Here is a 14738-nt window from a genome sequence, read left to right on the forward strand (position 1 = left end):
TGGCACATGAGTAAGGACCGGCTGCATTCACTGCTATCATGGACAGCACTTATTATTGGCACTGGCGGCAGGGCTAATTGATCTACCCTCTTCCAGGACCTGAGTGTTCCCTTCCCAGAGTCTGGCTTTGTACAGCCCATTGTCTGTGGTCCTAGGAACAGACACGCTGAGTCATATGCGTGGGACAGATGGAGGGAGAATTAGTGAGAGGCTGCTTGTCTCTATCAAGGGTTCCCAGCACCCGTCCTCTCTGTGCCTGCCTGTACTGACTACCTCCTTGTTTTTGGCTGTGGACGCTGTCCATGGACCCTACTTCCAAACCACATCTGGCCTCTTTGTATCCCTTTTATACTTTTGGAATGAATGGTTTTAGCGTCTCTAAGACTTTGATGTGAACTGCAGTTTATGCTTTCCCTCCCTGCTGGCTTCCTGGATGGTCTTCTGCCCGTGCTGGCTGTAGTGTCATCACTGCATCTGGAAGGGCCTGTCTGGTACCTTTTGCATGTTTTTTTTTTTTTTTTTTTTTTTCTGGCTTCCTTCTATAGTGCCTGTTTTACCTGTGCATTGATTTTTATCCTTTCTGCTTTTTAGATTTTGTGCCTAATCCTGTTTCTTCACGCCACTGTAGCCAAAGGCTAAGAAAAGTAATTACTCAATTCTAATGTTTAGTTGTATTTGGACTGTAGACTTGAGTGGTTTGTGGGAAAGGCTGTTGACTTTGTATAATTTGTCATGGACTCAGAAAAAAATGTACCAGGCCTATGGTTCTTTAACTTTGTGCCAAATAAGACGTTCCTTCCTATGCTCCATCCCATGGTCTGCAGCACTACACTTTGCTTATCTTGTTGGAGGATGTTTGGGCATCATTTTCTCATGGACAGGAGATAATACCTGTTGTCCTTCCTCATCTTCTCTTTGATTTTATCTGTTGAATCCTGTCATCTCCACCTAAGCTTCTCTCTTTAAAAATGTAATTATACAAAAATACAGAGGACATAATTTAGGGTATGTGTATTATTTTTACTAACTGTTATGAGATCTTAACAACAAATAGTATTTATTATGAATATTCCAATTAAAATGTAATCTGCATTATTTTTAGAAAGTGAGAACTGTAAAAAGGAAAGGAAAGGAAACTAAAAACCCCACACAGAGACACTGTGATGTTGCTATAGATTACTCTAGTTTGTAAGCATGTTTCCATTCATATCAGTATATGTTCATTAATGCACATATTTTTATTTTGGTAATAATATCCATTAGCCAAAATTTGTGGTTTCCACAGCAACTGTAATGTATGTTAAATCACAGCATTGGGACATTCTAGTAGTATTTGATACAAGTTTAACAAAGCAAGAAAACAATGATTTCTAATGATAAAATGTGTACATTATAAAATGTAAATATTAGGAAAAGAAATCGTGAAAACTATTAAGTCCTTCAATTACTCCATTCTCTCTGTTAGCACTGTAAGTCACTGTTTTCAACATTTTCACATGGTTCTCTTGGAGGAATGCTGATGGTGCAGCTCAGTGGAGGCTACCCTTTGCTTTTGGGAATGGTCAAGTGTGCAGTGAATCATATGTGCTTTGCAAAATAATATTTTGGTTCTTTTCTACCTGCTTTAGGTATGTGTTCTTTTTGGATCCATGCAACCTGGACTTAAAAACAATGAAGATCAAATCTACAGCACTGTGTGTAGCAGCGTGTCCAAGCCAAGAGCTGAAAACCTTGAGTGACGTCCAGAAGTTTGCAGAGGTCAATGGTGAGATTTTAGGCTGTCCAAATTGACACTCTGGTTCCTGGTTCTCACTGTTAAAGTCTGGATGTTTGCATTTCGGTATATATTTATTTTCATATTAAATATGTCATAAAACAACCTTAAAGAGGTAATTTTTTTTACAAAGCTAAAGTGATTTTAGGTTTTCTAGTTTAAAAATGCTAGGTACGATGACACATACCTGTAATCCCGGCACTCAGGGAGTCAGAGGCAGGCGGATCTCTGTGAGCTCAAGGCCAGCCTTGGCTATAAAGTGAGACCAGGACAGCCAAGGCTACACAGAAACACCCTGTCTCGAAAAACCAAAACCAAACCAAACGAAAACAAAACAAAAAAACCCTAACAACAAAAAACAAAACAAAAACCCTAGAATCAATTCAGGGAGCTTGTTAACGTCTGGATTTTCTGCGTACAGTGGTGTGCAAGTGCGATCCCAGCTGCCCAGGAGGCTGAGGCAGGAGGATTGCTTAGCTCAAGTGCAAGGCTAGCTTAGACAGTACAAGAAGATTTCTTGTCTCACAACACAAAGCAGAGATTATCTCACACCTTGATGGGAAAAGGAAAGCAAAGAATTTCCCCAGGGTTGGGTGTTTTCCAGGAAAATTCTGAGTCAGGTCCTTGTGATGTGGAAAGTGATACTTTTAAAATAAACCCTGCAGGTGCTTTTGATACAACCTGTTGGCTGTCTTTCTTTTCACTGTTTCCAGCTGGGATGGCTCCTGAGCTGGTGGCACTGATGGTGCTCTTGCCTGCCTCTAGAGCCGAGTGCTGGAATTACAGGTGAAAGCCAATCACGTGGGTGCCAGAGAAGCATTTGGAAATACTTGTATCCTCTATGTGATGTTCAGGTTTTGCCCTCTTTGCAAGTTTTGTTTAAATCTCTGAATCTGTCTCCCCTCCCTCTTTCCCCCTCAGACACTATATTTAATCTGTGTTAACAGTATAATATATGCATGTGTAAAGCAAATGGCGGCAGTTACAGGAATGAATATAAAGAGCTATAATCAAATTTCTGCCTGTCAGTTCTTTTCCCGTGTGTGGTGTACGTATAATTTTATGTTCTGCTCTTAAATTTAATGTTGCATCATGACCTTTTCTAAGAATAGTTTTAAGGAACTTTGAGGCTAAAAGATTGGGATTAGCAGAGAATGCCAGCAGAGCCAGTTTGCTGCAATCAGCTCTGCTCTTTGGAAATTCCTGTTTCCTGGCTCTGGCCTCAGCTCCACATGGTGTGCCGCAGTTCTCTTTAGAGCAGTTTTAAAATCACTCTTTGTGGAGAACCACATGCTAATGGTCCCTCTGGCCCATGCTTTGAACTTCCCTGAGGTTCCATGTTTGTGTTTTGTGTGTAGGGCTTCTCAGCCTTCCTGCCTGCCTAAATCCAAGGCTGCTGCTAGGTCCTTTGAAGAACTGGTGGTTCAGGTATTCACCCCACGTGACATGTAGCTGGCTAATCACCATGCTGATTGCAGCCTCGCTCCAGATCGGATGCTGGTCCTCCACGGGAGGAAGATGGGTGATGGCCCTGATCTACCACCTCATGCCCTTCATGTAGATAGCGGAGAAGGCACGGGCTGGTGAGGACCTGGAAACTCATTCAGATTCTGTCACTGACTCCATAATAAGAGACAGAAGAGCTTTCCTGAGCCCAGGTGTCCTCAACCAAATAAATATGAGGGTGTGTGAAGACTGCTGAGTGTGTGATGGGCACTGAATGAAAAGGGCTCAGGTACTTTTCAAGAGCTCATTCTCTCTGCCCATGTGCAGCCCCACATTTGCCTCACTCAGCCATATGCCGAAATTGTCAGCCTTGTACCTTGCCATACCCCATCTTAGGTGTGGGGTAGAGTTCCTTAGACACCGTGTACCCAATAGTGCTGTGTGGGTCACTGGGTAACAGTACAGGCTCTCAGGCAAGCTGTTTGGATTCAACTTAGTGGCTTTGAGACTCTGAACAAGTTGGTTGTTTCACCTCTCCAGGCCTCGGCCCCTCGTCTGTCATATACGGTAGTGTCTACATGGCATACCTCATTAGGATTTTTATGCTAAATCAATACAAGAAAAATATTTTAAACTTTAGCTGGTAAAAACATTGCAGAAAATTAGTGTTAGCTGCCACCTCTACTTTTCTTCTTCCAGCTTCCAGAGGAGTGTGAGACTCTTGCCACACCCAGCCTCTCCACTAGTTCCTTAGATGTAGCTGCTAAATAACGGCCATAGGAGTTCTCAGAGCTTTCCGTCAGCACTAATCCATTGCTCGGAGCTCATCAGGGGTGAAAGAAGAAGAAGTCTGAATGTCTCATATGACACATTTAGAGCTATGGTCTAATCTTCAGCTTCTCAAACGGGCTGGATGAGAGCGTTGGTGCCTTGAACCTGAGGCATCTCCAGGAGCACCGAGTGAGGGCTCATTCCTTGTCCTCTGTGTGACCTGCTCTTGTGAGCAGAGAGAGGGCCTGTGCCCTGCTTTGTTTCTAGGCCAGTACCTTGTAAGTAAATGGGGTACTGAGTGAGGTCTAATCATATCTACCTTAAGACGACACTTCCAGTGTAGCTTTGTATTTCAGGAGTGTTAATTAAGAAGTATTTTAGCAAATAGCAACCTCCGTTAGGCTTTGGAGTCAGTTGGTATTAAGAATAATAAAGAATCTGGGCATGTGGGTGTAACGTCTATATTCCCAGCCCTTGAGAGGAAGGGGCAGGGGGATGCTGAGTTCCAAGGCAGGGTGGGCTACAGAGTGAGATCCTGCTTCCCAACACACAACGTAATAATGAGAGCGTCCAGACAAAAGTGAACGGGCACAACAGTAACTTCAGTTGGCAAGTGTAAAAACTTTCTTGAAATTCCAAAAGAGCTGGGCGCGGTGGCACACGGCTTTAATCCCAGCACTCTGGGAGGCAGAGGCAGGTGGTTCATTGTGAGTTTGAGGCCAGCTTGGTCTCCAAAGTGAGTCCAGGACAGCCAAGGCTACACAGAGAAACCCTGTCTCAAAAAAACAGAAAAAAAAAAAAAATCCAAAATAGATGGATATTCAAACACTTGCTTAACAGCAGCCCTGAATTGAGACTCCTGAATTTCTCAGAAGAGCTTACATTGTTCTCCAGATTGATGGCACAACATGAGCCCATGAGCTGTAACCCCAGGGTCACCTTTGCCACCAGAAGCGCTCTTTCTCCAGTCTTGCGTTAGTGCCCTCCTTTTTGGTCTGTGTCTTCAATTTTTGTTACTTTCTGTGCCTCTGTACACAGTGGAAGCTCTTTGAGCTCACATTTACGGACCTTAATATTACTTTCAAAGAGGAGCTTTCTGTAAGAGATGACGCAGGTATAAGTAAGGGAATATTCAGATCTCAAGGAGAGAATAATTAAAGTGAAAAAATGAAAAAAGCTTAGTTAAAACTATTTGAACAAAATGGAGGCGAAGGCCTTGGGGGAGGGGTGGGGAGAGGGGATTGGATTTCACAACACTTTCCTGAATGGCTCCAAATTACACCAGAAACATAGGAAACAAAAGAAGAAAGTAGAATTGGATGAAGTCAGAGTTGAAAGTTTTATACAACCAGGCCTGGTGACATGTGCCTGTAATCTCAGCACTTAGGGTGCCAAGGAAGGAGGAAGGTCACACATCCAAGTCTAGCATGGGCTGTGTGGCCGAACTTTGTCGTCGTCGTCACCGTCATCATCATCATCATCCTATCTCAAACTTTGATACACCAGAGTTGAGTCACCCAAGAAACAGGGGAAAATACTTGCAAGTCTTCTGTCTGGTCAGTGCTTAATATCCAGCCCCTATCATAGCCATTTCAGTTCTTGGCGGTCTCAGTCAACACTGCTCCATTGCTCAGAAACCCTGTGTGTCTTATCTGGCATTCGGCATTATAGTCTAGTCTTGGGCTACCTTTAAGCATGTCCTCTCCAACACTCTGGATGTGAGTGTTTCTGCCTTTAAGATCCATCATTAAAAAGAAAATCACAGCATTGGTGGGTCATAGAAAATTCAGAGCCGTCGGCTGATGGAAATTCAGGACAGCGTGGCTGCCGTGGAAGCGTGGGAGCCCCTTTATGTCAGCCGAGTCCCTTCTGGGTAGTTATTTGAAAGAACTAAAAACAGTTTCTGAAGAAGTAGTCGCACACCCGTATTCACTGCAGCGTCATTCACTAGTCAGGAGGCAGAACCCACCGAAATGTCAATTAAACATTGTGGCCCATGTCTTGAAAAACAAATGAAGAAAGACAAGAGTTAATGTACACATGCTGACATTATTTAGCTTGAAGAAAGAAGTAAGTCCCGTCACAGGCTACACCTCTACGTGGTTGGACTGAGGGTGCCACACTAAGAGAAATAAGCCCGCCTCAGAAGACAGACACTGTTGGAAAATCCACGTATTTGGGGTCTTCGAGCAGTCACGTTCCTCAAGACGGGAACTGCGATGGTACATGGCTGTTGTGTACTCTGTAAAGAGTCACAGTGTTTCTAGAAGAGAGTTCTAGGGATGGATAGTGACGCTGTGACTTCACTGGACATCCATGACTGCTCCCACAGACAGCATGCACACTACGTGTACGTCATCGTAACTAAAAAAAAAAAAAATTCCTGAAATAGGAGGATCATATAGGAGTTACTTTTAGGGTGCTAATTCTAAGTCTTATTTAAAATGCAGTGTAAGACAGTGCATTTCATAGCAGAATGAAAATATAAGTCCATTTCAAAGAATTGTAAGTTTTTTGTTGTTGTTGTTGTTTTTTTTTTTTTTGAGGCAGGGTTTCTCCATGTATCCCTGGCTGGCATGAACACATTCTGTAGACCAGGCTGGCCTCGAACTCAGAGATTCACCTGCCTCTGCTGGGATTAAAGGTGTGCCACCACCACTGCCTGGTGAATTTTAAATTTTTATGACATTTGAAAGTACTTTCTAGTACTTAAAATCATCATTCACAAAAACTTTTATTACCTTTAGAAATTATTAATTTTTTCTTGTTAGAGGAAGCTCTTTAGTCCTGGAGTAGTGTTTATAAGAAACACATTTATTAGGTAAATAAAGTATTCTGTCAAATCTTTGTTTCTTCTAGTCAAGAAAGAGGGTTATTTTCTTGGATATTTGTGGGAAACGTTTGTTAAGTGTCCCTGGCTAGAGTGGAGGGGTCAGAAGACATGTAGGAGTCCGTGGACGGGCTGCTGTGTTACAGAGAGCTTTAAAGGCAGGCAGGCACATCCAGGTGACTGTAAAGCGTATTCTCTAACGTGTGAATTGGGTGATCAATGTGTAAATGTGAATTTCTTATGGCTCATAATTCATATATGATGTGAATATCACAAATGCATGATGCTAGGAAAGAAAACAATTTTTAAATGGCCTTTAAAAAAAAAAAAAACCTGCAGTTACCAAAACTGTAAGGATTCCATTTTAAACTTCTCTTAGCCCGTTATCACATCCTTTCAGTCCTGTGTGAGTTGCCGGGAAGCAGGATCATGCTGTGTTTATCTCTGAACACCAAGGCCCAGTGCATGAACTCACACAGGAGATGCCCGTGATGTGCTCTCAAAGAGCGTGGACCAGAGTTTCCCATTTGTCTCTATTGCCACTTAATAATCTTCACATTTTCTATGTTCTTTATCCTCAATGCTGTATCCACAGGTGTTGCCGCCAGCAGGTAAATTGTTAAGCTCCAGTCTAACTGGAATTGCTGTGAAATCTTTTTTTTTTAAATTCCTCTCTAAATAATGCATTTCATTCATTTATCTCTCTTCTACCCTCTCCAAGTGATTATCGTCCCTCTTCTTTCTTCTCTTAAGCCCTCTTGTCCCTTCTCTTCCCCAACCTTATGCCCTGCAGAGGAAATTGAAACTGTGCAGCGAGAGCCCCGTCTGAGCCCTGATTTCAGCAAGGTGTGATTTCCCTCATCCCCGCCTTTTTTTCTTCTTGATGATCAGGCTTCTTTCTGCACTTATTATGGTTTTTGAAAACACAGATCATGTGTGCGTCATGGAGAGAGCGAGGCCCTCCTTCTGATGCCTAGCTCTGGTTTTCTGTGAGGTTTTCATCTGAACCCAAGCAAACCATGACAGGTGACAAGGACGGTGACAGTGCTTGCTATGAAACGCTTCATCTCCTCTGCACCAGTCTGGTCCGCCATCTCTAGTCCCGTTGTTCAGTCGGTGCATCGGAGTCTTAGTGAGTGATTTAAAGGCTGAGTTTTACTTCAACATGCCACTTACTGATCCCTACTATATGCTGTGTGCTGGACCAGATGCTTTACATGGTTTTCTACCTCAATCCTAACAAGTGGTTTACAAATGAGGAATCTCTCCTGTAAATGATCATGAACCATGCTTCTTCAGTTGTTGGGAATATTTCACATGTGACATTTATTGTCATTTTCATTACTCTATTTTATCACACACACACACACACACACACACACACACACACACACACACACTGTCTTTCCTAGCATAGTAGCAAATTATGGCAGAGGGTTTTTTTCCTTCCTTGTTTGCATCTAATTTATACGATATTTAAAAAGTGCCACAATTTAAAAGCACGGCTTTGATGTACAGTAACTCACATAATTCTGATACACTATGTCCTGCTGTCTGGATCATAGACGCATTTTGAGTGCAGCCGTGTTGAGTGGCGCTTTCAGAATGATTATTGTTCCGCTATTAACAATTATAACAAACATATATAACATTTAAATAAAATTTACTGCTCGTGAATACTAATGAGCCTTTTTGATGGGCATTGGCTGTTAAGTTTACAGTCAATATCAGATCAGTATGCTTTCCCTTCAGTCAATAACAACATAATATAGAGCACACGATTAGTATAGATTTTTTTTTTTTTTTAACATAACAGTGCAGAAGGCCGGTCTTGGTAATGTATGTAAATAAGCACAGTGCTCTGCCCCAGCAGATGATTTAATTGCTTTCAAGTGAGAGACCATGGTGCTTGATTATTTAGAAATGTAAAAAAAAATGTTTACAGTTGATAATCAAATTTAAACTAATCCCTTCAAACAAATAATATCCATAAAGTGTGCACCAAAGATCCATATGATAGCTCCACACTAAAGAGGCTTGTGGTCCAGCAGAAGCAGGTATATTGTCCTCACAGTACCTACAGGTCTTGAGTGTAGATATTAAAAATTCACTTAGCAAATATTTACTGAGTACCCACTATATGGACAAGGTGGTACCACCTGGCTAATTTCTATGGACTGATACTTCTTGGGAATTGTAAATATGTTCACACATTTTATGAATTACTAGAGATTGAAATTGGAAAAGTGATTTTTGCCAGATTATGAATGTACAGTATTTTTCCAATTAGAAAAATGGAAGTTAAATTCATTAGACTTCATAAGGCAATGGGATTTGATTTTTATAATGAAAATATGTCCATATTTGAGATTTTTTTTTTATTCAATACAAATTTCTAAATCATATTTTGAGGGGGTCTGGTTTTCATGTTTTAATGCTTATAAAGATAGTTGTTATGGTAAATGAAATTCCAACTTAAGGTAAAAATATCAGCTCAAAATATTACCTCTATGCTATATCTTTATTTCAAATAATTCAGGTTTTGATCCTTGTTTTGTGTGTGTGTGTGTGTGTGTGTGTGTGTGTGTGTGTGTGTGTATGTGTTGGGTTTTGCTTTTTTTTTTTTTTTCATTGTAATGGTGCTAAGTGACAATATTTGGCAGTGTTTGGACACATTCCAGTTGTTGCTTGAGCAAGGGCCTAGGGAGAAGCTACTGGAATCCAGTCGGGAGAGGCCAAGCGTGCTGGTAAGCCCCTGGATTGTGTAGGACAGTCCTCCACAACCACCAGTGTCTGCTACCACACACCATAGTGCCAAGCCTGAGAATCTAGTTCTGTAGCGTGTAGTAAGAAGCATATGGACATTGTATGTAACCTGGTGCACCGAGAACATGGTTTCCAGCGTCGCTTATCCATTAGCACATTGGTCACAGTTCTCAATGAGCTCGTGTATCGAACATGGAGCTGATAGGTGGAAATTTTACCAAATAAGATGCTGGGATCTGCAGTAGAGCCAAGAGGCAAATGTCCTCCTGGGTAGGTGAGCGGACACGTGACAGGAGGTGGTGTGTGACATCCTGCTCACCCTTAGCAGAACCTTGCTCAGATACTCGTGTGCACAGGGCAGCTCTATCAGAGGAGAGCGGACGCCTACAGCAGCCAGGGTTGAAATGAGGCTGCGCTTAGAGGTCCAGTCCTGCTTTAGAAAGGCCATGAGGCTGAGGAGTGTGAGTTTTATCTTTCTATAAGGGTATAAAACATGGAACCTGCGTTTTCCGAAGACCCTCCTGAGGGTCATGTGACAGGTGCAGATAAGCCCATATGACCCAACAGATCATAACAACATAAGATGACCCGGGAGGTCTTACTGACAGGGCGTCATGTCTTCACCAGTATGAAAGAAAAAATCAGATGAAGACATATTTCACGCTGGGGACATCATGGATGGTGGCGCATTAAAGTACACAGACAAGGAGGGATTGGAAATAAATTTTCTTCAAACATTTCCCCCCAGACAACCAAAAAAGATATAGGGGTGGGTGAATGGATGGATGGGTGGGTGCATATTTTGACATGGAACCTAACAGAATATTTGTCTGGTTATGATTATGATGACTAACACAAAAACATAATGACATAAAGAACAGAGAATTGTATTTATACACAGCTGACTCTCTTTCTCTCTCTCCCACTCTCCCACTTCTTCTCCTCCCGTTCTCTCATCTGTAGCTTCTAGTGTAGTAATAGGCTAGAACTCGTAGGGTTTGTATAAGCAAAATTGAACCAAAGAACAAATAATTGAGTATTTTAAGACATTTGAAATATCATAGAAGTCAAATGTTCTGGGGGTGATAGCAAGTGTTTACCATGATGAATGTTTGCATACCCTATTTAGACTCGGAAGGTTGCTCATTTTGGATAGCTTTTGAATAACACTGGCTAAGTGGCATGGACTGCCTCTGCTGTGCTTTAGATTAACTTTTGTTTTTAGCTTTTGACTTTTCATTATTCAAGAGTAGGTTTTCTTTTTTTCTAAACCTGCTTTTGTATTTAAAAAAAAAAAAAAAAAAAAGCCCTGTATGTCTAACTCCTTGGGTGTAAGCCTCTTGTGGTCGATTGGCATTGTTTATAATTCTGCTGTACGGAAAATAAGTATCAGGTGCAGCTTTTAAAATGGCCACTGAAAGCGCATTCATGAATAACGTGGGGAAAAAAAAAAAACCCAACTGTGAAATGTTTGTACTGCAAGGGCTTTTTTTTTTCTTTTTCTTTTTCTTTTTTTAAATGTGCTTGATTAGGCTTTCTCCATCTATCAAGTCTGAGCAGGAGACAGCGGAAAGTTTCTTAGGATTGGTTGTGGCCACTAATGTGTTATGAAGGTCTCTTTCCCTTTAGTTTGTTTAGCACAGGACCTCCTCAGTACCGACCTAAGCCCCAGACGACAGTTGGAGATAAAGCTATTATCCTTTCACTGCACAGTATTCTGGGAAAGTATTTATAAAATTGAGCCTTGTTGCACCTGTTGGCCTCTTTCTCTAGAGGAAGGAAGGCATGGAGCAGGTGGAGACTGTGTTCATGGAATTCGGATGAAGCAGTGTGTTTCGCAGCAGGGACATAACACAGAGTACTTTCGTTAGTGCCTCCGTGCTTTGCACATTGATTCCATCTTGGTCTCTGAAAGAAGTGTTGACAGTTAAGCTCAAGATGTCCACAGACAAATTGGGGGTTCTGCACTTGTTGGCACTGTTGCCTTTTCTTTCTTTCTCTCGCCCTTCCTTCCTTCCTTCCTTTCTTTCTGTTACTGAGCATTTCTCAGTAGGATTTTTAGATATTTTTAGGATTAATCTAAAGTGTTTGGTTGGTGTCATGTTTCCTCCAAGCTGCTGTGAGTAGAACTGTATGGCATTATATTAAGGTAATGCGGCATCTCCTTAGCCCATGTGCTTAACTTTTAATGAAATTTCATCAACATGAAAAACAATAGTTAAAAATCATTTGAAAAACTCAGTCCCCTAATAAGCCTACCAAAAGTAGGAACAGTGCCATGTAACTTTAAAGTATCTTTAAAAAATAGTTTGCATTGGCAAATTACTTGTATTATGTTTGCATGAAATATGTACTATTTATATTTTGCTGATTATGTCGTTGCAGTCCTCATATTTAAACACCAGATAGTTTGCTGGTTTCAGGCATTGTTGCTTCTGATTTGTTGTTTTCCACGAATTTCCAGAAATTAGTTTGATTGATCAAACAAGATAAAAATTGAATAAGTCCACTCCCAGTTTTATTCCAGACAAACCAGGATATGTTTATTTTTCTATATTCTTCTCTATTTCCTTGAGATATGATTATGTGCCTTTCCTGTAGTTGACCCAGTGTTACTTATGGAAGCTGGTCACTGTGGCCTCACTGTATATGTTGGGTCTTTTCCACCGTGGTGTAATACAAGAACTCATCATCATTTATTATACAAATGAAGGTTTTTCTGTTTGTATCAATAACAGTATCTTGGTAACCTAGAAACTTAGGAATTTCATTTAGTCAAATAGCTTGTTTATAATGTGGTAGGTGCTCTGTAAAACTAAAGCAACAGACTGCTGCTCACACATTAGCATCTCTTGTTGGAGCACAATGAACCCTCCTGTGTAAGAATCTCTGTATCAGAAAATTTGCAGCTCAGTAACGTAGTGTGTGCTAAATTCAGTGGACTGTGTCGTTCTGAATTTTTAACGTTATTTAGATAAGTACTGATCATATGCTCAGAAAGCCCTTTCAGTGGCCAGTCAGAAATTGAATTTGAGCTATTAAAAACTGTCCGGGAATTGGAGATCACTTACCAATTTATCAGTTTGTTTAGTGATTTATAGTTGGGATTAGTTGCTGCCTTCTAAAGAAGAGACGAGTGATATCCCACCTGAGTACAGTAATGAAAAATACGCGAATCAGAGACAGTCATACAGTGGTGTGCAGGCTTTGCAGTAACAGTCGGGTTCCTAATGAATCCCAGCCCTTCTGCCAACTGCCTTTGTGTTCTGAGCTTGTTTATCTCCTAGTTTGTGAGCATCCTAATGCTTATTTTATAGGCTTACAGTAAGTGACATATATGCCCCTGTCATCCGACTTGTCAGTCACTAAAAGTTTTAGTAACTAAAATTTGTGCCTAAAATACATTGAACTATTGGTCATTTCAGAGAAAATTGTCTCCAATAATTCATAGTGTACATTAAATCTGATTTTTATAACATCTGTAATGACTGTAGCTGTGTGTTAGTATTACAGAGTTCAGGAGAAACGGTTGGAGGTTTTGCTCAGACTCCTCCCCCAGCTAACCTGTGACCTTCTTTCTACAGGCTCAGCACTATGTAGCTACAACATAAAGCCTTCTGAATACACTCTGTCTTCAAAGTCCGCTGGCTTCTGCCCCAAACTACCAGTACCAGCCAGGTAAATTTTATTACAGAGTTGTTAGCTTGTAGCTTTTGTTTTCATAGGTAAACGTAACAGTGTGCTATCCTGAGAAAATTGTCATTTGATATGCCGATTGCTGGGGCCATTACTTTGATAATAGCATTTTAAAAGTAGGAATAGACTTAATAGCACATTTTTTGTTTGTTTGTTTGTTTTCAGTCTTTAAACATTTTACTCACAGACTTCTCAGATATTTCGAAGTTCTCTCATGCCTTATTTTCTGGTGTTTTTTTTGTTTGTTTGTTTTTGTGTGTGTTTTGTTTTCATGCCATAATTTTTAAGTCTGTAAAATAGCTGCATTAGTGTCAAATAAATTTAGAGACCAATTCTCACTGTTCCCATAGATGCTTTGAAGTTGATCCTAGGATTACTACTGAAGTTATTTGTTACTTACTCTATATCTTAAAAGTATATGGATGAACCTATCTATATAGGTTGTTTAGGTTATAGTCTTAAGGTATATTCTCAGTGTTAGGCTATTCACCAGGTTTTATTCAAAATCCTATTTAGCAAAAATTTATTATTAAATACTGACTGCATGTAATAGATCATAGATGAAGCAATACTTTGGCAGCGGCTCACAGTACTTAGAAGTAAAGCAAACATTAACATAGTACAAACATTCAAGAATTAGAGAGTACATTCTCAAAATTATGTGTGTACATATATTTATAAATGCACATACTTTGAAGTATCTTGTCTTTCCAACAGTGTGACATAGGAAGCCTCTAGAAAACTGACTAGAAGTCAGTCACTTTCATATCAGCATTTTCGAGTGGGCTATTAAGTGAAAACTCCGAAATGGGAGAACATGAAAGCAGATCATGTCAGCTTTAGGGTTACTTATGGCTGTAACTTGTGCTTTATTAACTTGAATTTTACATTTTCTTTTGCAAAGTACAAAAAGGATGCATCAGTCAAATTGATTTGTAGATCTTTTAGCCTTGTCAAGTTTGTACTGAAAATCAATATTTAAAGCCTATAGACATAAAAGTAGAGGGAATATTTTAGAAGAAACTCGGGAAGGATTTAAAAATTATGGCCTTCAACCAGCTACAGGAGATTGCATTCATGGACGTGAAGACTGTTAGGGACGTCACAATCTTGAAGCAAAGGAGGTGCTTTGGAGCCAGTCATTGTGGGAAATATAGGAAAAATGAGCAGAGCTGGGCCTGGTGGTGTGAGCCTTTAATCTCAGATACCTAAGAGGCCAGGGCAAGAGAATCTCAAGATCAAGGTCTGAGCTAAGTAGGAAGTTTCAGGTGAGCCTGGTCAACTCAGTCAGCCCTGGCTCAATGGAGCAGAGAAGATACACAAATCTACCCAGCTGCTAAAATCTGCTTTAAATGTATATTTTAAATATAAACCCATTCTTTCTAGGCTAAAACATCTTTTTTAAAAAAATAGCTAGAAAGTCTTGGGCATCACAGGAAGGAGATTCCTTTGTTT

At 40.6% G+C, this 14738-nt stretch overlaps 1 protein-coding gene across 1 annotated transcript in view; it reads left to right on the forward strand.

Moving 5' to 3' along the window:
• Window positions 1-14738, forward strand: part of Slc44a1 (solute carrier family 44 member 1) — a 124899-nt gene that overhangs the window by 73018 nt on the left and 37143 nt on the right. The window contains exons 4-5 of the mRNA XM_051162090.1: window positions 1629-1765; window positions 13172-13265. Coding sequence (XP_051018047.1) covers window positions 1629-1765; window positions 13172-13265 — 231 coding nt within the window. The remainder of the gene's footprint in view (window positions 1-1628; window positions 1766-13171; window positions 13266-14738) is intronic.

Source organism: Acomys russatus, chromosome 2, assembly GCF_903995435.1.
Source record: "Acomys russatus chromosome 2, mAcoRus1.1, whole genome shotgun sequence".
In the NCBI taxonomy this organism is placed as follows: Eukaryota; Metazoa; Chordata; class Mammalia; order Rodentia; family Muridae; genus Acomys; species Acomys russatus.